General features: G+C 36.1%; 1 protein-coding gene across 1 annotated transcript in view; it reads right to left on the reverse strand.

Moving 5' to 3' along the window:
• Positions 1-13,183, reverse strand: part of LOC103271039 (putative bifunctional UDP-N-acetylglucosamine transferase and deubiquitinase ALG13) — a 33,315-nt gene extending 20,132 nt beyond the window's left edge. Inside the window, exons 1-8 of the mRNA XM_021717800.1 lie at positions 12,934-13,183; positions 12,279-12,362; positions 9,490-9,540; positions 8,561-8,607; positions 7,315-7,387; positions 1,483-1,564; positions 820-982; positions 333-334 (exon numbers count right to left, since the gene is read on the reverse strand). Coding sequence (XP_021573475.1) covers positions 333-334; positions 820-982; positions 1,483-1,564; positions 7,315-7,387; positions 8,561-8,607; positions 9,490-9,540; positions 12,279-12,362; positions 12,934-13,074 — 643 coding nt within the window. The 5' untranslated portion in view covers positions 13,075-13,183. The remainder of the gene's footprint in view (positions 1-332; positions 335-819; positions 983-1,482; positions 1,565-7,314; positions 7,388-8,560; positions 8,608-9,489; positions 9,541-12,278; positions 12,363-12,933) is intronic.
• Positions 13,184-23,435: the final 10,252 nt, after the last annotated feature.

A 23,435-nucleotide genomic window follows, 5' to 3' on the forward strand; every position in this document is an offset into this window, starting at 1 on the left:
AAAAAAAAAAAAAAAAAAAAAAAAAAAAAGTCATAAGCATTAAACGTTCAAAAAATAGAACTACAAGACAAAAACACAGGGTGGCACCTGACTGGCACCAAACTATCCTGAATTCCCAGACAGAACTAGGAATCAGAAAGAAATATATGACGACAATGCCCACTTCATTATCACAAACTCAAAGGTTTTTTTTAACTACATCTATTCAATAACATTCTCAGAAGCACACAATCTAAACTCCTAGTGCATACCAAAGGCAGACACTCAGAAGCTCCTAAAACTCCCCTTAGCCTGAGATATTTCTATAAGCTGGAATGTGTAGGTCAAGTAACCACTTAACCTGTTATTATCTACAAAATGATGGTGCTGGTTTAGAATCATTTTCTCAAAATATGGTCCACAGCCTACCTATATCAGAATACTTGGTGTACTTGTTTAAAAAACAGATTCCTGGCTCCTTCCTGATCTCAAACTTTGTGAGGGCAGGTCCAGGAATCTACCTTTCTAATAAGCAATGTGAGTAATTCATATACAACTCAAGTTTGAGAATCATGAGATTAAATCTAAAGTCTCTTTTAGCCAGTAAAAAATGGACTGTTACCTGAACAAAGACCTTGAAACCTGATCATCCCACAATATGACATATCTTTTTAGTAAAACTCTTCCCCCATTAAAAAATGTATTTCTAACATATGTGCATGTTATGTGTGAATATGTAGTCTAAGTCATAAGCTGGCCAGGCCCTTTCACTTTCAAATGATTATGCACAGAAACATGAAACAATTATCATGTAGTTGACATCCCCTTTCCCTTTATTACCTATCCTGAGTTGAACTCTTGTAATCAATATGGGCATCCTCACTTCTCACCACAGCATTATTTCTGTTCTTCTTAGAACCACTTCGAAACAATTCAACTGCAGTTTTCAACACTCCTTCATCCACAATAAACACATCCTTATATAGAATTTCATACAATACAGCTGAAAAAAATGGCCAAAATTCCAACTGTCAAAATATGATTTTTATAACAATGTGGAAACCATAACACATCATACAAAGTCAGTAAGTACCAACAAGGTTTTATGCTTTTTTTTGTTTTCAAGTTGGAGTCTCACTCTGACACCCAGACTGGAGTGCAGTGGCCACTTCCGGCCACCGCAGCCTCGACCTGCTGGGCTCCGGTGATCCTTCCGCCTCAGCCTTCCAAGTAGCCGGAATTACAGGCATGTGCTACCACGCCCAGCTGATTTTTTGATTTATTGTAGAGATGAGGTCTCGCTGCCCATGCGGGTCTCGAACCCGTGGGCTCAGGCAATCCACTCACCTCAGCCTCCCAAAGGCGCGGGATTACAGGCTGAGTCACCGAGCCCGGTCTCCAACAAGGTTTTAAAAGGGCTATTTATGGTGGCTCCCTCAAAATTAAAGACTGGCAACAAATCATCTGAAATCATACCCCAAAATTTATAAAGCCTTCACATACCCTGACAAATAGCTGCACTTGACTGAAATTGTTTTGAATACACAGAATCATAATGACCATTACTTGAATAGCAGAGTAGAATCTAAAGAAAAGAAAAACACACAAAACAATTAAGTGAATGTTTCACATCTTACAACCAAAAAATTGAGCTGATAATTAACTTGAAATTAAGTTGGTAGTCAGCAATTAATAAACTAAATGTATTACTTTTGAAGACCTAAATATAAGGAAATACAAGCTGTACCTCATGAAGAAATCTTCTTGGCAGTGACTTTCACTTATTTATTTGTTTGTTTATGTTTAGCTCTGCCACTCAAGCTGGAGTGCAGTGACAACTGTAGCTCACTGCAGCCTCGAACTCTTGGGTTCAAGAGATCCTCCTGCCTTAGCCTCCCAGTAGCTGGGAATACGGGCAGGTGTCACCACACCCAGGTAATTTTTTTTTTATTTTTTGTAGAGACAGGTTCTCACTAAGGCTGGTCTCAATCTCCTGACCACAAGTGATCCTCCCACTACAGCCTTCCAAAATGCTAGAATTACAGGCATGAGCCACTGTGTCCAGCCAGCAATGACTTTTAAATGCCAAGATTAAAATCACTATCAAAGTAATATTATGAGTCTCAGTCACTTTCTTTAATACACCAGCAAGTCCCGATTCACAAATTTACAAAAAAATGGGAACTTTTACAAATTGAGTTACCAAACATAACAGCCTAACAGCTGTCAAAAGACCCAGGTTAACTTCTAAGAACGGCTGGAGAAATTAGGTTAAAGACTCATATACTTACTCCAAACTCAGACTAAGGGAGGAGAGGGACTTCAATTTATTTAAAAGGTTATCCATTATACTGAATAGCAATATATTAATGCATTCCATGGCAGCAATACTACTAGAGTGATTTCTTCAATGAATTAAGGCAGGGAGGTGGCTACCAAACTTCTTAGCTGATTCCTTCAATTCCTAGTTTGGTTTTGTTTTTCAAAAAAATTCAAAGACCATGCTTGCTAACCAAATTTTTTTAAGTAAAAACACTCCACGTGACAACATTTGTACACACAACTGCTCCAAGACCTTTCTAAGTTTCTGTTCAAAAAAAATCTGTCTTAGCCAGGTGCAGTTGCTCACGCCTGTATTCCTCGTTACTCAGGAGACTAAGGCAGGAGAATCTCTTGAGCCCAGGGGTTTGAGGCTGTAGAGCGCTATAACTACACCTGTAAATAGTCACTGCACTCCAGCCTAGGCAACGCAGTGAGACACCTACCTCCTTAAAAAAAAAAACAAAAAAGAACAGAAAAGCAAAACTGTCTTGTATAAGGGATATATCTGTAGTGATTCAGGCTCTTTCATTTTGAAGCTATCTCTGGTATCAGCAACTGAGACTAAAGACAATTCTTGTGATCTATGGAAAGATGCTGCCACCAGGTATCCTTGGCAAACATAATTATCCAAAACACTTTTTTCTACCTTTTTACACTACCATGGGCTCACTTCTCCCAATAATCAAGTTCTCTGATCCCAGTTCTATTAGTCTTTGCTAGTCTTTTAATGAAATCACCATTCTATTTTACTAATAATCCGCTTCAAAGTATTGAGGTCAATTGTCAAGAGTAGGTAACACACAGTAACGTTGAAGTTATAAATAAGTTTCTCCCACCACAAGGAGTACATACATTTAAGAAGAGTTTATTAACCCATAAAAACAGTGAGCAGATTTTGAGCAGAGAAGACCCCTGTATTTTGGGCTACAAGAACTAAGAAATGTTAAGAACTGGAGGCAGCTGTTAAGGAGTTAAGAAATCCAACTAACCAGAACTAATGAACAAATAAGCAGCTCTTGTGGAAAAACAAACAAAAAAAGCAGATGACTATCCAACTTCTCTATTCAAGTAGCAAGCATTTCCATTTTGATTAGAAGAGGCAAAATAAAGTAAGATGGTTTTTATGTTCCTGGTGGTATCCCAACATACATTGGTAATTCTTTCATACATACTTGTAGGTGTTGTATTTGGGAGTGGGTAGGTGGAATGTAATGGCAATAAACTAGTGGGAAAAAATGGGGCAGATCTATAATGCTGATAAGGATATCTAAAAAAAAAACAAGTAACAGAATGTTAAGTATGTACCCATATACATTAACAAAACATTCATGCAAAGAGAATGATAAAGAAGGATACCCACCAATACTTAATAGTTGGTACCTTGAAGCATATGTGACTGAAGAGCATGAATAGGGACTTTACTTTTTACTCTACGTTTCTAGAATTTTTTTGGTGATTTTAAAAAAAAATTATTTTAGAGATATAAGGTACAATTCAGGATTACATCAATAAGGGTACCTGATCCCAAACCAGGCAAAGTGAGGATCAATGGGAGGCCCAAACTTGATCTGTACAATGACCATTTATGTACATTTCTAGATTTAAGTTTCATTTTAGGCCAGGCGCAGTGGTTCACACCTGTAACAATAGCACTTTGGGAGACAGAGGAGAGAAGACTGCCTGGGTCCAGGGATTTGAGACCAGCCTGGGTAACTTGATGAGACCTCATCTCTACAACAGATCAAAAAATTAGCTAGGCGTGGTGGCACATGCCTGTAGTTTCAGCTACATGGAAGGCTGAGGTGGAAGGATTACCTGAGCCTAGCAGGTCGAGGCTGCAGAAATCATGAGCATGTCACTGCACTCCAGCCTGAGTGACGAGTGAAATACCGACTCAAAAAAAAAAAGTTTCATTTTGTTTTTAATATAAGTATGTGCTTCCTTCTAGATAGAGCAAAGTGAGCTAAGTGATGATGGCTAGCTTTTAGGAACATTGGTTTTAACACTGAATACATTTAAGAAATTGAAGACAACTATATAGAATGCAGAGTTAAGTCAACATAGAAGGGAAAGGGTACCTAGGCAAACATTAGGCATTTATTTCTTTTAAAGTTTACACTAAAATATACTTTAGAAAGCTCATTAATAATGTTTACTAATGACGGGTTCCATGGCTCAGCCTGTAATCCTGGCACTTTGGGAGGCCGAGGCGAGTGGATTGCCTGAGCCCATGGGTTCGAGACTAGGCCGGGCAACCTAATCTCTACAATAAAGACCAAAAAAAAATTAGCCAGGCACGGTAGCACGCACCTGTAGTTCCGGCTACTTGGAAGGCTGAGGTGGAAGGATCACCAGAGCCCAGCAGGGCCATGAGTGTGCCACTGTACTCCAGCCTGGATGACGGAGTGAGACTCCAACTCAAATAATAATAATAATAATAATGCTTACTATCTTTAATAAAGTCATTTTTTTATTTTTCATTTTTGAGTTGGAGTCTCACTCCATCACCCAGGCTGGAGTGCAGTGGCTCGCTCACAGCCACCCCAGTATCGACATGTTAGGCTCCAGCGATTCTTCCGCCTCAGCCTTCCCAGTAGCCGGAACTATAGGTGCACGCTTCCACACCTGGCTAACTTTTGGTTTATTGTAGAGATAAGGTGTCACCAAGTTGCCCGGGCTGGTCTCGAACCTGCAGGCTCAGGCAACAATCCACTCACCTCGGCCTCCCAAAGTGCTGGAACTACAGGCTGAGCCACTGAGGCCAACCTAATAAAGTCATTTGTTAAAACCCAAATAATTTAAATGTAAATCTTAGAAGTCTGAAGTGTGGTAAAGCAACAACGTTTCAGGTAAAGCATATTTTACGTATGGCTTTTCCATACTTAAATTTCAATATGAACAATCATACTCATTTTATAAATTCCCAAATCAGACATATATATGTTTGCACTATCCTGTGCATGTAAATACACAATTGCTGTTATGTATTAGCTCTATTAGCTCTATGTACCTGTATGGATGAGCCTTGTACATGATATTTGCTGACTGTACACACTCAAAAGGTCTGACATTTTTGTATTTCTATGGCTCCCAATGGGTAATATTTTCCCTTAATTCGCTCAATAATATGTCTGTAAGATGTATAAGATTCATTTAATATGAACCGTTTAATTGTAGGAACTAAGTGGTGGTATATGGATGTTCACTATATGAATTTTTCAACTTTCTTCTGTATAAAAATTTTCAGAATCAGAAGCTGAGGAAAAAAAACTGAACTGAGGGTTTAAAGATCCCTGGTGAAGATCTAAATGTTCAAATCTCATATCAGGCACTGCTGTATACAGCTGCTAAAACACAAAAGCTATCACTTCTTTTCCTCAAACAATTCTATGTCACACCTGCACCTAAAATATTCAATTACTGTTTAGGGTCAAGTAAACTGCTTGAAATTAACTTTAAAATACATCAAAAAAAGAAAGAGGGATTGATGAATGGATAAAGGAACATATAAACAAGAATACTGAAAGATTAACAGCAGATCTTAGGTGGTAGGCAGGTATATGGATGTTTTCTATAAAATTCTTTAACTTTTCTGTCTGTTTGAAAATCTTCATAACAAAATGTTGGGAAAAAGCTTCAAATGACTATTCTGTACAATAAAAAGCCAAATTCTTTGGTATGGCCTACTCCACCTCTCATTTTGTAACTCTAGCCTATCTTTTCATCATTGCTCTCCCCACATCCAACTACTTAAGTCCCAAAGGGTCTCGTTTCCATGACTTTGCAGATAGTATTTCCTCTGAATAGACTGCTCTTCATACTTGAAGAATTACTTTTTTGATACTCCTCTTAAATGTTACTATGAAGCTTTCTAAACCCCCTCAAGCAGAGAAGACTTTTTCTTGTATGTTCTTTGTGCATAATTTTATTATAAAATGCGTCACCTCACTGTAATTAACTATTTGCGTGTCTGTCTTCACAGCCCCTTAAGCCTGTGGGGCAAGGATTTCCTTGATTCATTTAAGTATCCCGAAAGCCCAGAAAAGTGCTTGTTACACTATAGAGGCTAAATTTTTGCTGAACAAATTAGATGGTGGCCATTGGTAAAATACTTAATGTGTCCCAATTTATACTTACCTTCTAAGTTATTTCCTACTCAGTCTTCTCTATTTCTACTGCCACTTCTCTGGCTTACTGTAACAGCATCCTAACAGTTCTCTCAGTGTTGTCTTGTCTTACTATCATTAAAATGGTGCCTGAATTGTGCTCCATGGTATGAAATAAGATTCATAAAACTCAAATATTGTGTAGTCTATATCCCCTAATAAAATAATCAGGATAAAAGCCTTCTCTTAAAAACTTTTTGGAAGAAAAGCTATGTGCTGAAAAACAATTTATCTGCTGAGTATTCTCAACCAAAAACTTCCTATATTCTCCAAGTACTTTAGCAGGCAGTAGTATAACACTATCCCTGCCCTCAATAAACTTTCAGATTAATGAAAGAAATAGATATGAAAATAAATACAATGTTATACAAAGTTACTTGGGAGATATTAGGGGAACAAAAAGGGAGGAAATAATTCCAGGAAGTCGGTAAAGTTTCAGAGGAATTGACATTTCAGGTACAAAGGGACAGAAAGTATGAAAGTCAAACTATCTGGAAGCATAATATACTAAGGATGGAAGAAAACGAAACTGGTTTAGGGCCCTTTATGACACTGAGTGTGCAGCTTCAGAGTCTGAACTTTATCCTCTAATCACTGAGGAGCCAGCTGGGGGTTTGGGGTGGTTTTATTCTGTGACAGAGTTATGACAAGATCAGATCTGGAGGGGTAGTTAACAACACTGAGAATGACTAATTGGAGAGAAAAAGGTTGGTGACAGAGAATCTTATCATTTAGACCGTTTGTACTTTTTTATTAATTAGGTTAAAAATTATGTCTTAATATCCTGATAAGCCAGCAGTGTCATTCAACTTCTTTCATATAAGTCAACATTCACACATCTTCTTACCTTGTCTTCATAGCCATTATCTGTGACATAAGTTGGAGGCTTTCCAGGGTAGCGGTAAAGAATGAAATCCCGACTACATGGGTAGAAAACAAAAGTGGGTAGGAAGAGATAATTTGATATATGAAAGAGATAATTATAGAAACAAGTATTTGTGCTTTTAAACTGCCTACCTTATTTATATAAGACAAATATTCGGCTTAATATTTAGCTTTAAAATAATCCAAAGAGGCTAAACGATTTAAAGCAGACAGCTAACCACCCTAAAGATGTATGAGTTTTCAAAAATGTATCTTAATTTGGGGGGAAGAGGAGTTAAGACAACAAATTAACAACTGTAAGTATGTTTTTGAGTTTTAGGGGTGGGGCTCTCTTATTTAAAGCAGGAGTTGGCAAGTGTGGTTTTTTTTTTTTGGGCAAGAGGTCAGATTATAAACATTTCAGTTTTTGCAGGCCATATGGTTTATTCAGTTTTGTTTTTGTAGCATGAAAACAGTCATAGACAATGCATAATTGAACTAGCATAACTATTTTCAATAGTTTCATTTATAGACACTGAAGTTTGAATTTCATATATGCCACTATATCATCCTAAGAATTATGAGGAAATCTCATACAGATCAGATTACTCAAACGAACAAGATTTCCACTAGCCTCTAACAACATTATATAGCTGTTTTTAAAAACCCTAGTCTTCATAAATGCCACCTTTGCAGTTTTAAAAATCAAAACAGAACTTACAAAGCAGTGCTTCTCAAATTTCCCCTATTAATGCTCCCCCAAGGAGCCTTTTCATACTTCCCCATGAAATTATAATACCACAGATATTATATGTGCTTATGTACTGTGACCCTGTAAAGGATCATAAACCATTGAAATATCTAAAAATTTTTTGCCCCCTCACCCACCTATTTCTACTCTATTGGGAGTGATACCACCCAATGAGAATGCATGCAAAAGCAGCACAAAGTTAAACATACAAGAGTTCTAAATATTATTATATCCTACAAGAATATCAGCAGTTCTTTTTAATCTTCCACTTCAACAGACACAAATGCTAGAAGTAAGGAGCGTGTCTATAATAAGGTTCTCCACCTAAAAACTGCACCAATTTTACTTTGTTTAGAATTCTTCATTCTACATTTCAATATATCAAATCTCAAATTTCCCCAATCCTGAAGGAACTATAATACAAACCGTATACACACATGTGTGCATACATTTCCAAAGAAAAGGGGATACGACTTACTTATAAATTAGAGAAAGAGCTCTTATTTCCAGCTGGCCGGCACTTTCCTAAACATAAATAGTGCATAGAGTTTTTAAAAACATTCTGTAGCTAGGAGGTAGAAGTTTTTGCAAGTTCAACTTTTTTTTAAAGCCGCTTAGCACTGTTTTAAATGAAGAATTTGCAGAACATAGTATAATTTTTTTGAGGCTTGGGGTATTTTGATAGCTACTCATTAAAATAAACTTAGCCTAAAAAAAAAAAATGGACCTAATCCCTTCTTAGTCATTAAGTAATAAGGACAAGTAGTATAAAATATTTAAAAGACACAATAAAAATGGGACTAGTGTAAGAAAAGAAAGGTACCAGGGTATTCAGTAAATGTTTTTAAGTCCAGAAGTACAGAATTAATTTTATCACATAAAAATTCTTTCTAAATAAAACAATTTATGGATTTTACTCCCACATAAAAGGAGGATAACTACAAATCAGGGGAACACATTAATTCCAGAACTATAGAATTAATTTTATCACATAAAAATTCTATCGAAATAAGGTCTATATTTATGGATGTTACTCCTACATAAAAGGGGGATAACTAAAAGTCAGGGGAATGGTTTAATAAAAAAATAATGACCTCTTAGTAACATTCATTATCACCCTCCTCCCCAACTAAAAGTAGAAAGGCTTAAGTTTGTTCTTTTTCCAAACAGTGTGGTACTCTTTTTTCTAGTCTACTGTTGATGGGATTAACATACAGTTCTCAATATTTAACACATAATAGTAAGTCAATTGCCAGCCTCTAAATTTCTGCAAAAACTATTTGATTAAACACAGCTGAGTACTAAAGAAAATATTTTGGGTCTGGCTAAAGTGATATAGTTGAATGAATATTTAGGTTACTATTCCAAGTAACTCTGCAAAGATTAAACACCGGTATTTGATCTTACCTTGGGATCTCCCAACCGTTCCAGGTATTTCTCAAAAGATCCCTCCACATACTTCAAAAATAAAATAAACTTGACTTAACCAAATACATAGCATTAGTGAAATCTCATCACATTCTGCAATATTACTCTCCAATGTTTTTTTGTTCAGCTCAACAATTATGGTATTAAGTTACACTTTGCACAGCACCTCAAGAAGATTTATGCATACACAATAGTCATGAATGGAGAAAAGCTGGAGTATGAAAGTATCTTAGAAACTGGTCCTGGCTTATCCACACATCAGTGCATTTCACCAAATGGTATACTTTCGAATTTCTTTTGAAATACTAACTTAAGTTCCTTGACAATTTGCATGAACCACGCAACCCTAGTAATAAGGATCTCAAATTTGACAGAAGATATGCACTTACAAAGTCAAACTGAGGAACTTTAAGGACAATTTCATTTCAAAAAAGCCCAGGGCACAAGGGAAGTTTTTGGGGTAATACAAATGTTCTATAACTTGACTGTGGCAGCAGCTGCATGATTGTATATCACTGCCAAAGCTAAAAATACTAAACTTAAAACGGTAAATTTTATTATATGTAAAATACATCTCAATAAAAATGAAATTAAACTTAGTGAATAAAATAGATTTATATCTAGTTCCATGTATATCACTAGACTTTTAAAAATAAGTTTAATTTTTTCTTAATTTTTGAAAGTTTTGAAGTATAATTGACATACAGTAAAGTGCACAATCTAGGCTTGGCACAGTAGCTCACGCCTGTAATCCCAACACTTTAGGAGGCCAAGGTGAAAGGATCAGTTTAAGCCAGGAATTCAAGACCAGCCTAGGCAACAGAGAGAGACCTACCCGTCTCTACAAAAAAAAATAAAAATAAAAACTTAGCCAGGCCCCTGTACTTCCACCTACATGGGAGGCTGAGGTGGGAAAATTGTTTGAGTCTTGAAGTTTGAGGTGGCAGTGAGCTGTGATCATGCCACTGCATTCCAGCTGCATGACACAGCAAGACCCTATCCCACAAAAAAAGTGCACAATAGTACAAATAACTTTTGACTTATGTATGCACTCATGAAACTATCATATCAAGATAGTGGATACATCTATCAATGCCCCAAGTTTCCTTGTGCCTCCCTATAACTGATATATAACCACTGATCTGTTTTCTGTCACTATAGATCGGTTTGTATTTCTCGCTAGAATTTTATGTAAAGAAAAATCATACAGTATAAACTTTGAAGGGGGTCTGGCTTCTAATACTCAGTATAATTACTTTGAGACTCACCAATGTAGTTTTAAAACTTTACACATCTTTTTTACTCAAAATGTGGTCCATGAACCAACAGCAAGCAACATTTGGGAGTTTGTTAAAAATGCAGAAATATTGGGCCCCAGCTCAGACCTACTGAATCACAATCTGTATTTTAACAAGATCCCCAGGTGATTTGTATGCACAACAATAATTGAGATGCACTGCTTTACACCATGGTCTTGAATTTGAAGTAATGTCACTAATAATCTGTTTCCCAGGTGTGGAGAAGACAACACTCAATTTCAAGGTAGCAAGCTTTAAAGTCAAGACTCCATCATATAGTTTTAAAGGTCACTGAAACCTACTGAGAAAATTAAGAGTAAACCTCCAAAAGCAGGCAAATACCCTTAACAGTCAGAAGAAAACAAATAGTACTGGCAGAGCCAGCAGTGTAAAAAAAAAAACGCACACACACAAAAGTTTTGATTCAGTATTTCAAACCAAACCTTGATAAAACCTCCAATTTCATTAACAAGAATTCAAATACTTGAACATGTACAAAGATGGCCCCCTAAATGCTGTTTTATTTTATCTAAAGTCAGTCATTAATGACAGAGCTCCAATTACCAATACTTGTCACATGAAAAGACTAGATATTTAGACTGATTTAGGTCCTTACAATTAAGTTTTACAAGACTCCTCAAACTGATTGGCTGAAGATTACTGTACACCAATAGCAAAAACATGGAACCAACCCTGGTGCTCATCAAAAGTGGACTGGATAAAGAAAATATGGTACATATACACAATGGAGTATTACACAGCCATGGATAGATTTAGAGTCCATCATATTCAGCAATCTATTACAGAAACAAAGAACTGAAAACCACATGTTCTCACTTATAAGTGGGTCCTGAACATTTATCACACTACTAGAAAAAAGGGGGGAGTCACGTAACCTCACTAAGGGTAGTGGACCCTAAACCAAGTAAGGTCCAGATGAAGGCCCACACTTCACCGGCTTTTAAATAACTCGTATACCTAATCCTGATTGTACCCCATATCTGTACAATAAAATAAAATTTAAAAAAATATTACTGTGCACAGGATTAATCAAGAAAATAGGAGTTTCTATTTGTACATATTTTAAAATATGCATTTCATGATATTAACAGAGCCAATCCTTCATGAACTATTATTGTTTAAAAAAGAGTATATGGATAATACAGAACAGCAATTAAAATGTAACTTTTTAGGGTTGGGGGTTTGGTGCGGGGGGGGGGGGGGAAAGCAGTAGTAGGAAGGATACAAATTAATTTTTCTTAGTTTTTAATTAGAATCCTAAATGTACTTCTGGGAGCAGGTCCAGAAGAAGCATGCTAGCTTGTGGGAAGAAAGTCAGCTAGGAATTAAATATTTGCTATTGAGAGAAGATTGCATAATATAATTTAATTCTGGCAGGTGCTCAAAATTCTTTTCCCACCTACTACATATTCTACCAATAGTTCTCCCCTGGGTGTGTATTCTACTTACAGACTCGAAAGTTTGTTGATTTTCCCTCATATATGAGACACAAGCCTTCCTGATTTCCAAATGATGGACCTGACTGCAAAACAACTAAAAAGAAGAGAAAGAACAGCTCACTGTCAGAAGTAATTTGAAACAGAAGCTTCTAAATCAAGACTATGAACTGGACACTTAAGCTTCCCTTAGTCAGAACATATGTAGGAAACTGGAAAATTAAATCATATCTTACTTTTTTTTTTTTTAACCATCCTTAGTGGGAGTGGGGAGGGATGATTCTGCCATGTCCCACCACTCCCTTTTTTCTTATTTGCATAACCTGTACATTTTTTCTTAGTTATAAAATTTAGAGGAAGCAGGGGATGCTTACAAAGGATAAAGATGTATTTCAAACTTGTCTGTAACCCCATTATCTTATTGCTCCTACATTACAAACTGGCCTTTGAAAAACAGAAAAGATAGCAAAGGCACAACAACATATTTAGACTAAACAGTAAAGGCATGCACCAGGCTAAAAAGGAGCAGCCAGCCTCTCTCCAGTACCTGATAAGAGACTTTTTTTGGGGGGGGGGGTTCTTTTGGTATCCTACTGGTCTAGCTAAAGAACCATGCCATGTATCAAACTCTGAAAACTCAGTATAGGGAAGATATATTTTCCTTTTACCTGCTCTGAAATAGCCCGAAAGAGGCAAGAGGCATCCTTGGCAGTCAGTTTTCGAAACAGTCCTAAACTGCCTAAATATTCATCCATTGATGTCTCATTCAGAGACTTCTGGCCACAGTACTTTCTCCATCCTTTATGCATCGTGCACGGGGATGGAAGGGAGAAAGGAACAGAAGTGTGGCAAGAAGAAAAAAGCAGGATGCAGGTAGGAATAGGCAGCAGCGACAAAGGCTGGCTTATGCGGGTATCCAGCTGCAGAATCTTGGCACTTCCCAGGACCAGAAGTAATGGGCTGGCTTGCCCAGGACAAGTTGGAACCCTGTAAAAAAAAAAAAAAGAAAAAAGAAAAAGAAGACAACGACGACAAAGAGCAATGCTCTAGGAATAGGGAACTCAACTTGAAACATGAAAGCAGGTGCTTACAGAGCTGCCTCCCGGGGAAGAGTGGAATTAACCCAAGCAGCTCAAGGTTGAGAAAAGTATCCATAAGCAGCTGAGCATCAGGACCAGAAGGAAACCAAGCTTGCAGCTTAACTCAGGGCAACTGCTGCACGAGGCTACAAAGGGACTACAATAAGGCTCAGGTGTACAGAATGTAGCTGGGTCCACATTACACTGCTTAAAGATCTCTGCCTGAATTTTCAACTATAGTAAGTCCCCTACATACAGTCTTCCCTGCTCCTTTCACAGTTTCAGGGAAGTAAGGAAAGGGGATGAATCTGAGCCTAAATAACTAGTAAGCTTTTGCATTAAGAATATCTTTTTAAAAAACAAAAAAGGGGGTGGGACCTCCCTTGATCTTTAAGGGTAGTTCAAGCAAAGTACCAAAGCAATTACCTGGATATTTCAGATATGATGATGAAGTAATCTCATTTAGTTTTAGATAATAATAACTCTGCTAAAGTCACAGAAACTAAATCTATTAGCTGTGCTAGGAATCCCTGATACAGTTCTTAAGTAGTGTCTCCAAAGTATTGTACAGCACTAATAAAAAGGAAAGATGCAAAAAGTTTCTTAAACAATGGAAATAAAAATGTAAATGGAAGCAGCATGAAAAGAATATCTTATCCACAAACATTTTAATAACCTACCTTTAAAACGCTGTGGCACAGTATGAAAGGCATTGAACGTGAAAGGCGTGTTTCAATGTATTATTAGGGCATTTTGCCAGAAAAAAACTGCTCTGGATTCTGAGAAAAACAAACTAAAATATTAAGGGTCAAGGACAGAACTAGTTACATTTATTACTTGACTCCACAATCAAGTGTCTTATTTTTACTTGAATGCTAAAATCCAGTTCCTTTCTTAAAGAATTGAATTAAGAGTTCCAAGTGTTAGAAAACAATAATATATAGGACAAAAGCTGGCTTCGGAAAAGTTGTTACATTAAGCTGCTTTCAAGGTCTTTTTTTTCTTTTTTGTATTTGTGGATCCAGTTGTAATCATGACTGTCCCCTATAGAAAAAGCATCATAATCTATTTTATAATTTAGGAAAAAAAATAATGGTTAACATGGCAAAAAAGGAATAAATCTTGACTTCCCTTAGCAAGTCAATTTAAAATTACCGTATTTGTTTTATAAATAAACCATAACACTGGGGAAATGATACCTTTTACAAAAGTTCTGAAACATGCTGTTTAGGAAGAGGGATCACCATCTTTCTTTAAGGCTGGTAATTCACTGAGAAAAATTACTTAAGGGTTATAATTTAGAAGTTAAAACATTTTTTACTTATTTTACTTGCAAAGAAAAATACAAAGTCTTCATATCGATTGCTTTTTAAAGTAAAAATAAAGCATATAAAACTTAATACAATCTATATACTTCACTTTGAGGAAGGGAATGGGGAAGAAAAAATCAAAAAAGAGATAGAACCAGAAAAGTAATAGAAGAAAACTGAAAACAAGCACAAGTAAAATTGGGGACAGGAAGACAAAAGGAGAAAAAGGATAGTAACACACAAGGAAGCACACAGAAGTAGACCCACACAAATAGTCAATTGATTTTTGACAAAGGTACACGAGCAGTTCAATAGACACAAGATAGTATTCTTCATCAAATGGTGCCTTAACAATTGACCACCCAACATGCAAAAAAAAAATTCTCAACCTATACCTCACATTTTGTACTATAATTAACTCAAAATGGATCACAAATCTAAAGGTAAAATAAAGCTTCAAAATGTGTTAGTTTCCATCTTTTTTTTTAATCAGTCTCACTGTGTCACCCAGGCTGGTGTGCCGTGGCATGATCATGGCTCACCAGAGCTTACAACCTCCTGGGCTCAGGTGATTTCCACCTAAGCCTCCCAGTAACTGAGACTGTGGGACTGACTACAAGGCACGTGCTATCACGCCCAGTTAATTTTTTTTATCTTGTTTTAGAGACGAGGTCTCACTATATTGTCTAGGCTCATCTCAAACTCCTGGGCTCAAACAATCCTCTTGCCTCCACCTCCTAAAGTGCTAGGATTACAGGTGTGAGCTACTTTGCCTGGCCCTTCCATCTTTTAATAACAGTTATCCTAGTGGATGTGAAATGGTATCTTACTGTGGTTTTGATTTGCATTTCCCCAGTGGCTAATGATGTTTAGCATCTTTTCACGTGTTTATCGGGCATCTGTATAGCTTTAGTGGGATATTACTAAATACTTCTTAGAATAACTAAATAAAGATATCTTTTAAACTGACACTTATCAAGTATAGAATTTGGAGCAACTGGAACTCTAATATGTTGCTAGTGAGAATGTAAAATAGTACAGCCACTCTGAAAATAACTTCGCAGTTTTTTATTAAATTAGAGTTACCATATGATGACCCAGTATATGACCCACTTCTAGGTATCTACCCAAGAAAAATGTGCACACAGAAAAACTTGTCCATGAATGTTTATAGGAGCTTTATCCATAATTATGGTCCCTCAAAACTAGAAACAATCTAAACATCCTTCAACTGATGAATGGACAATCTGTGATACATCCATACAACAGAATACTTCCCAGCAATAAAAAATGATATACTGACACATATTAGAACATGTATAAATCTCAAATGCATTATGCTAAGTGAAAAAAGACAGATTCAGAAGACTACACACCATATGATTTCATTTATATAACATACTGAAAAAGGCCAAACTATAGAAAGAGAAAACAGATCAATTTTTTTTGCCAGTATATAGGGTTTAAGGGAAGGGTTGACTATAAAGGGAAGAAATAAATAGAAGCAATGGAATTACTCTTTATCTTGACCATGGTAATGGTTACATAATTACTCATTTGTCAAAATTTATAGAACTATATATGAGAAATTCTAATTTTACTGTATTTAAATTTAAAAAATAAATATCACAAAAAGCAGAAGGAATAGAATTTAGAGTTGAGGAGCTCACAGAACAGACAAGATTGGAAAGAAAGGAAAAAAAAAATCAGACAACTCAGGAAAGCTAACATCTAACCAACAGGAGGCCCAAAAAGTGATGAAGAAATTTGAGAGGAAGATGATGATGATGACGACGACGACATAAGAAAATTCTAGCACTGCAGAACATGAGTATCCATATTGAAATTCAAATAATCCATGAAGCGGTCACAACAAAGTAAAAAAGATAATCAGCACTGCACATATCAATAAAGTTTCTGAAGTCAAAAACAGGCCATCAACAAAAGATCATCAATAAGAATAGCAATAAAATCCCCCCCCAAAAAAACAAGGAAACAAAACCCTAGATTGGGGGGAAGTTCCTGATTGGGGGGAAATTATTTTGGACTTTAATGTCTACATCATCTATCAGATGGGAGAGTAGAACAAGGTATTTTCAGAAAGGAAAGATTCAAAAACTTTACCGCCCTTTCTCAATAAGTTACTTGAAGATATTTCAAACCAAAATAAAGAAGGCAAACAAACAAAGGGTGAGAAACAGTCCTGGAAATAGGAGATTCAATAGGAGGAAAGTAAAAAAAAGTTTCAGGATAAGGATTAAAGGGAAATCTCTGAAAGATAGACATGCAGTAGGACGAAAGAATGAGCAGGTCAGATGAGGGAGGGAGAGAACTCCAGTGTGGGCATCTAAAACAAAATAATAAATGGTATAGATAACTGTATGTGTTTGAATATATTAAAGTGAGACGTACACTTCTGCCGGAGAGTTTGGGGATATTCTATTAAAAACTGGGCAAATGACAAAAATAAAATTGGATAAAACAAAGTTTTACAGAAAAGGAAATAAAATCATTGAATACTACATAGCTCAGATGTGAACAATACCATACTTAAATAATCATAATAATGTCATAACTGTAATCCCAGCACTTTGGGAGACCGAAGTAGGAAGGCTGCTTGAGCCCAGGAGTTCAAAATCAACACAGTCGCTGGGCTCGGTGGCTCAGCCTGTAATCCCATGCTTTGGGAGTGAGGTGAGTGGATTGCCTGAGCCTGTGGGTTTGAGACCCACCTGGGCAACTTAGTGAGACCTCATCTCTACAATAAATCAAAAAATTAGCCGGGCGTGGTAGCACACACCTGTAGTTCCAGCTACTTGGAAGGCTGAGACGGAAGGATCGCTGGAGCCCAGCAGGTCGAGGCTGCAGTGGCCAGGAGCGGCTGCTGCACTCCAGTATGGGCAACAGAGTGAGACTCCAACTCAGGAAGAAAAAAAAAAAAAAAAACACAGGCGACAGAATGAGAGACCTCATCCCTACCAAAAAAATAAAAATAATTAGCCAGGCATTGTGGCAAGCACCTGTTGTCCCAGCTACTCAGAAAGATGCAGAAGGATCGCCCGAGCTGGTGGTGAGCCGTGATCATGCTACTGCACTCCAGTCTGGGTGACAGAAACCCCCGATAAAAAAAAAAAAAAAAAAAGATCAAAGATAAAAACTGTTGACAAGGATAAAGAAAAGATGAAACTCTTGTACATTGTTGGTGGGAGTGGAAATTAGTACAGCCATTATGGAAAATAATATAGAAGTTCCTCAAAAAACTAAAAAGAACATTACCATATGATCCAGTAATCCACTTCTGGTTCTATACCCAAGAGAACTGAAATCAGTGTATCTAAGGGATATTCACACTTCCCATGTTCACTGTAACATTATTTGTAGTAGCCAAGATATGGAATCAAGTAAGTGTCCACCAATGGATGAATGGGTAAAGAAAATATGGTATATATACACAATGGAATACTATTCAGCCTTTAAGAAGAAAATTCTGTCACTTGTAACAACACAGATGAACCTAAGGGACATTCTGCTAAGTGAAATAAACCAGGCACAGAAAGGCAGACAGAACTTCATCTATATGTGGAATCTAAATAAATTGAACTCATAGAAGAGTAGAATGACAGTTACTGGAGGCAAGGGATTGAGTAGGAAAGGAGAAAAGGAGGAAATGTTATCAAAGGGTACAAAAGCCTGATAAACACAGAAGGCATATACTTTGAGATCTTTTGCACAGCAGTGACTATAGTCAATAATATATTACATATTTCAAAGTAACTGACAATAAATTACAAATGTCTCATTGTAAAAAATGATAGGTGAGGTAATGGATATGTTAAGTAGCTTGATAATCATTCCACATCGTATACATATACCAAAACATCACACTGTACCCTATAAATGTATATAAAACTATAACATAAATTTAACATTAATTTTTTTAAAGTCTCCTCCTCCATGTAGGAAGCCTACAGATAATATTCAGTTTTTTTTTTTAAAGTTTGAGCATATTACTTATAAGACATATAAAGTAGTATGGTTACCTATATGAAGCAGAATCAGAGATGGGGAAGAATGGGACATAAGATTGCTGCTTCCTGTTATAAGCTTTGTAAAACTAGCTAATATTTTAAATTATTTACATGCATTACCTTAGTTTGAAAAATAAATGCAAAACTTTTATTGTTAGTGAGCAAGTAATAGAATAGCATCGTAAACTGGGAAAATAAATAAGTAGGATTTAGAAGTAGTAAAGTACAGGTTTCACCCTCCAAATTTCTACAATAGGATTTTTAAGGACCCGTGGGACAATGCTAAACTTCATCTCGCACATAATAGAAAGTCATTTCAAGGCTTTGAATACTGTCCTTGAAATATCTATTACATCTGAATTCTCAGTTGGCTATTTTTCCACAGCAAACTACTTCAATTCTGTAAGCCTCTAGAACAGTGGTTCTCAAGTGGAGAGCTTATGAAAAGATTATCTCTTGTCCAGAGATTCTGAAACAGGTCTGGAATGGATCCCAAGAATTTACATTTCTAACAAAAAGTTCCCAGGTAATGCTGATGCTGCTGGTCCAGGGAACACACTTTGAGAACCACTGCTCTAGAATACTGTGTTCCACAAGTTACTAGTAAATGTTCCTATAAAGAGAATTTCAAGAACAAAATTTCAGGAAAACACTGCATACTATATAGTCCTACCTTTTAGATTCACAGTGCCCATTAAAGGCTTGAAGGAATGCGTAGAGTAACTGCTTAATTTTTTTGATCTAGCCTTTGCCAAACATTTTTTTTCCTCCATAGAACTTGTCAGTGTTTCAAAGTTTGAGAAATATTGCTCTAGAATTTCTGTAATCTAAGGTTGTTGGAATAACTACATAAAATGCTGCATGTTCAGTATTTAGCGTGTTAAAAACTGGTGTTAGCAGCTACCAGACAAAGCCGTTAACTAAGTTTAACTATTCTTTGGTCAAACAACAACAACAAAAATATGAATCAGAACAATTTCACTTATATTCTACTAGAAATCAAGTCAAAGTTCGAATATGGTTCACCATCAAGTTTCCCTATCCCTAATGAGTAGCCTCTCTGACATCTGAAAATAATGGAAAGAAAAATTAGTCTTAAAAACTTTTTAGGCACTTTACCTCTAGATACAGATTAAAATAGAACAAATTGAAGAAAATTAAAATAATATATTTGACCTGTCATGAAACTGATGAGCTTTAATTTTATAATTAGTACTTTTATACTGAAATTTAGCTAGAATATGTGATTTGTGGCTTTAATTACTAGATTTATTGCTTCTCTCACTGATCAATTGGGGCAATTGTTGTACAACATATAAATATTAATGGTTGTAATTCCAAGATAACACTCCTTTACACTTCAATGAATTAAATGAGGTATATGCCAGGACTATTTTTAAAGCACACATTATCTGTAACATACGAGGTATATATGTCATAATGCCTTTATTTAGTTTCTGAGAAGCAATACAGTATCATAAAAAGAATATTATGAACTTGGTTATGCCACTTTATTCCCTCTGGGTCTCAGTTTCCTCAACTGTAAAATGGAGAAGATAGTCTACATGATCTCTAAGTACTCTTCCAATTCTAAGGAACTATGATTCCAAGTCTAAGGAATTACTCTGTGATCCTATAATAGATAACAGACTTGACCTTTCTTTAGATGGTCAAGTTTATAATCAACATTAATAATTTTGGGATGTTAGCCTATTTTCCTGGCAAAAAGTGGGCTCACATACAAATAAATTATATAGCTGACCTTATCAAATGAAATAAACAGACACAGTTTTTTAAAGATAACACAAACATGTAACAACTTGTAACAGAACCTACTGAAAATGCAATTAGTATTTTAAAAACTTAATCTTAAATAACTTCAATTTTTAGTACCAAATAACATGAGGCCAATTGGGGGAAATAATTCCTCAATCCTACAGAGCTTTTTTTTTTTTTTTGAGTAGGAGTCTCTATCACCCAGACTGGAGTGCAGTGGCCGCTCCCGGTCACTGCAGCCTTGACCTGCTGGGTTCCGGCGATCCTTCCGCCTCAGCCTTCCAAGTAGCTGGAAGTACAGGCGCACGCTATCACACCCAGCTAATTTTTTTTTTTAATTGTAGAGATGAGGTCTCACTAAGTTGCCCAGGCGAGTCCCGTGGGCTCAGGCAATCCACTCACCTCAGCCTCCCAAAGCACGGGATTACAGGCTGAGCCACCGATCCCGGCTCAGAGCCTCTTTTAAAGGCCTTTCATTACTGAAAATATAGTGGCAAACTCTTTAAAAATGTTGTTTAACAGCACCCTGGTATTGGAGGCTGCCAACTTTTCATAGTGGACATCCAAAAAGAATTGGCAAAGCAAGATTTATGAGGGAGGGGAACACAATGGATCTAAAACAAAACATGGCCTGACAACCCTGTTTAACTTCCTCCTCACGTTATAAGAAGGAAAAAATAGAAATAACTGATTTTCCAGAGCAGTAAACCTTGTTCAGAAATGCAAAACAGAACCAATGTTACCAAGAATCACTTACTTCCATTTCTCTCTCTTCCTCATCACCACCTGAGGCCTAATAATATAGATTCAAAACAAGGAAAATAACACTTTGCTTTAAAATATATCACATTGGCACATAAATACTGAGGATTGTTTTTTGTTGTTGTTGTTTGACTTAACATGTCTGCAGTGTCTGATCTGTCTAGAGACAGGAATTAGGGGATGAAGGAATAAAGATCAGAAGATTTTCTTTGTGTGGAAGCACCAAAAAGACCCATTCACTTAAACATCTAAATAAATTATAATTCTCTGACTATAATCCCACCTAGATACTGAGTATGAATATACATATGAAATTCAATGAAGACTCTGCTTTCTGTATTGTTTAGGACTATATATTGTGAATTCCAGGAAAACAGCTCTTAGTCCTACTTCTTCAAACAAAAAACCAAGAGAAAATGGATTATTTCAATAGCATTTTAAATTTTTAAACATGCAACACAGTTAGTTTTGTGTCTTAGAAATCATCCATGAGAGAAGTTAGTTTTATTAATTCACAACTGGAAAAACTGAGATCCAGAAAATTACCAATTTAAGACAAGAATTTAGGAATGTTTTTCACTCCTATTTGGGGAGCATATTATCCACCCATTTCACATTGGCAGCAGAGAAGTGACCCATATGCTAATCCTGTACAAAAGGAGAAATGAATAATAAAAAAGATGCAATATATGCCTTCTCAGACATCATTCCAATGGTGACTATCACAGTTCAGCAAGCAAGTACTTTAGAAGCACACTTAACAGTTAATGAGTAACTAACAACACTATATTGCTTCACTGGCTATCTTTACCAAACAGTCTAATATAGTGTATTCTAAAACAGTACTACAAATTTCTGAAATTCCATTTAGGCCTTTTTATCAGTTAGAAACAGTGCTACACAAAACATCATAGGTTATAGATACTGAGTTAATAGTATAAGAAAATTAAGATTAGTTTCAAATGTGGTATGTTTTAAACTTCAAGAGGTTTTAAATTTGTGTTACATTATAAAAACTGAGAATTACCAAACTTAAATGTATTTAATAAAAAAGGTTTAATTAAAATGGAGTCTAGGAGTTATCACAAAATATTAATGAGCAATGACCAAGGAATGAAGTTATCAATCTAAGGATTCTTAATCTGGAGCCTTCAAAAGGTACCTGTAAATTCCCCGAAAGGCATTGCAAAATTGTGTGTATGTGTAAGTAGGAAGAGAAGTAATAGTTCTAAATATTTTAAAGAAGTCCATGACTGAAATAAGCTTAAGAACCAATGCCTTAAAGAACAGGACTGCTGCCATCAAGATAAAATCATGTTTAAAGATATGGTTAAGCCGGGCACGGTGGCTCACACCTGTAATCCCAGAACTTTGGGAGGCAGAGGTAAGAGGATTGCCTGAGTCCAAGGGTTCGAGACGAGCCTGAGCAACTTGGAGAAACCTTGTCTCTACAATTAATCAAAAAAAATAGTCAGGTATGGAGGCGCATGCCTGTGGTTCCAGTTACTTGGAAGGCTGAGGAAGAAGGATCACCCGAGCCCAGTACTCCAGTCTGGGAGTCAGAGTGAGACTCTGACTCAAAAAGAAATTGAAAAAATTAAAAAGTAAAGATATGGTTGAGAATATCAATAAAAATAATTTTGGCCAGAATGTAGTAAAAATTCATAAAACCAATAAAGATTTAGAAGCGAAATACCAAGATAGCTGCCACATAATGGTATAAAAAGCTCCTCAAAATTTTTTAAGAATCAGTACCAACATTAAGAAGCACGTATTCTACATTTGTTTGATGTTACCTAGATTTGTCTACTTTTTGTTTAACCACCTATAAAAATTGTAAGATTTAAAAACTATACAAGGATTGTAATGGAATATTCATGTGAGGAATTAACAATTTAAGCAGTAATTAAATACCATTTGGTGGTATCCTTAACTTTTGCCCTTATAATCTTTTACTGGAAAACACTATAGCTACTGCTTTTTATATACCTGATTTTTAACATCATGTTTTACTGCAAATCCCCAATAAGTACCACTATTTGACAGACTCTTAAACACCATGAGGATATAGCATAGGATCAGCACTGTTATATTTGGGACGCCATTCCTGTAAATACTTGATCCTACAAATTTACCATACAATATAATGATCACATCTTTCTTCTGAACTAGAGATATACTAGATATTTTGGAGTCAAACCAAAGACATTATGAA

Source organism: Carlito syrichta, unplaced genomic scaffold (assembly GCF_000164805.1).
Source record: "Carlito syrichta isolate Samal-C Ts95f unplaced genomic scaffold, Tarsius_syrichta-2.0.1 Scaffold311133, whole genome shotgun sequence".
NCBI lineage: Eukaryota > Metazoa > Chordata > Mammalia > Primates > Tarsiidae > Carlito > Carlito syrichta.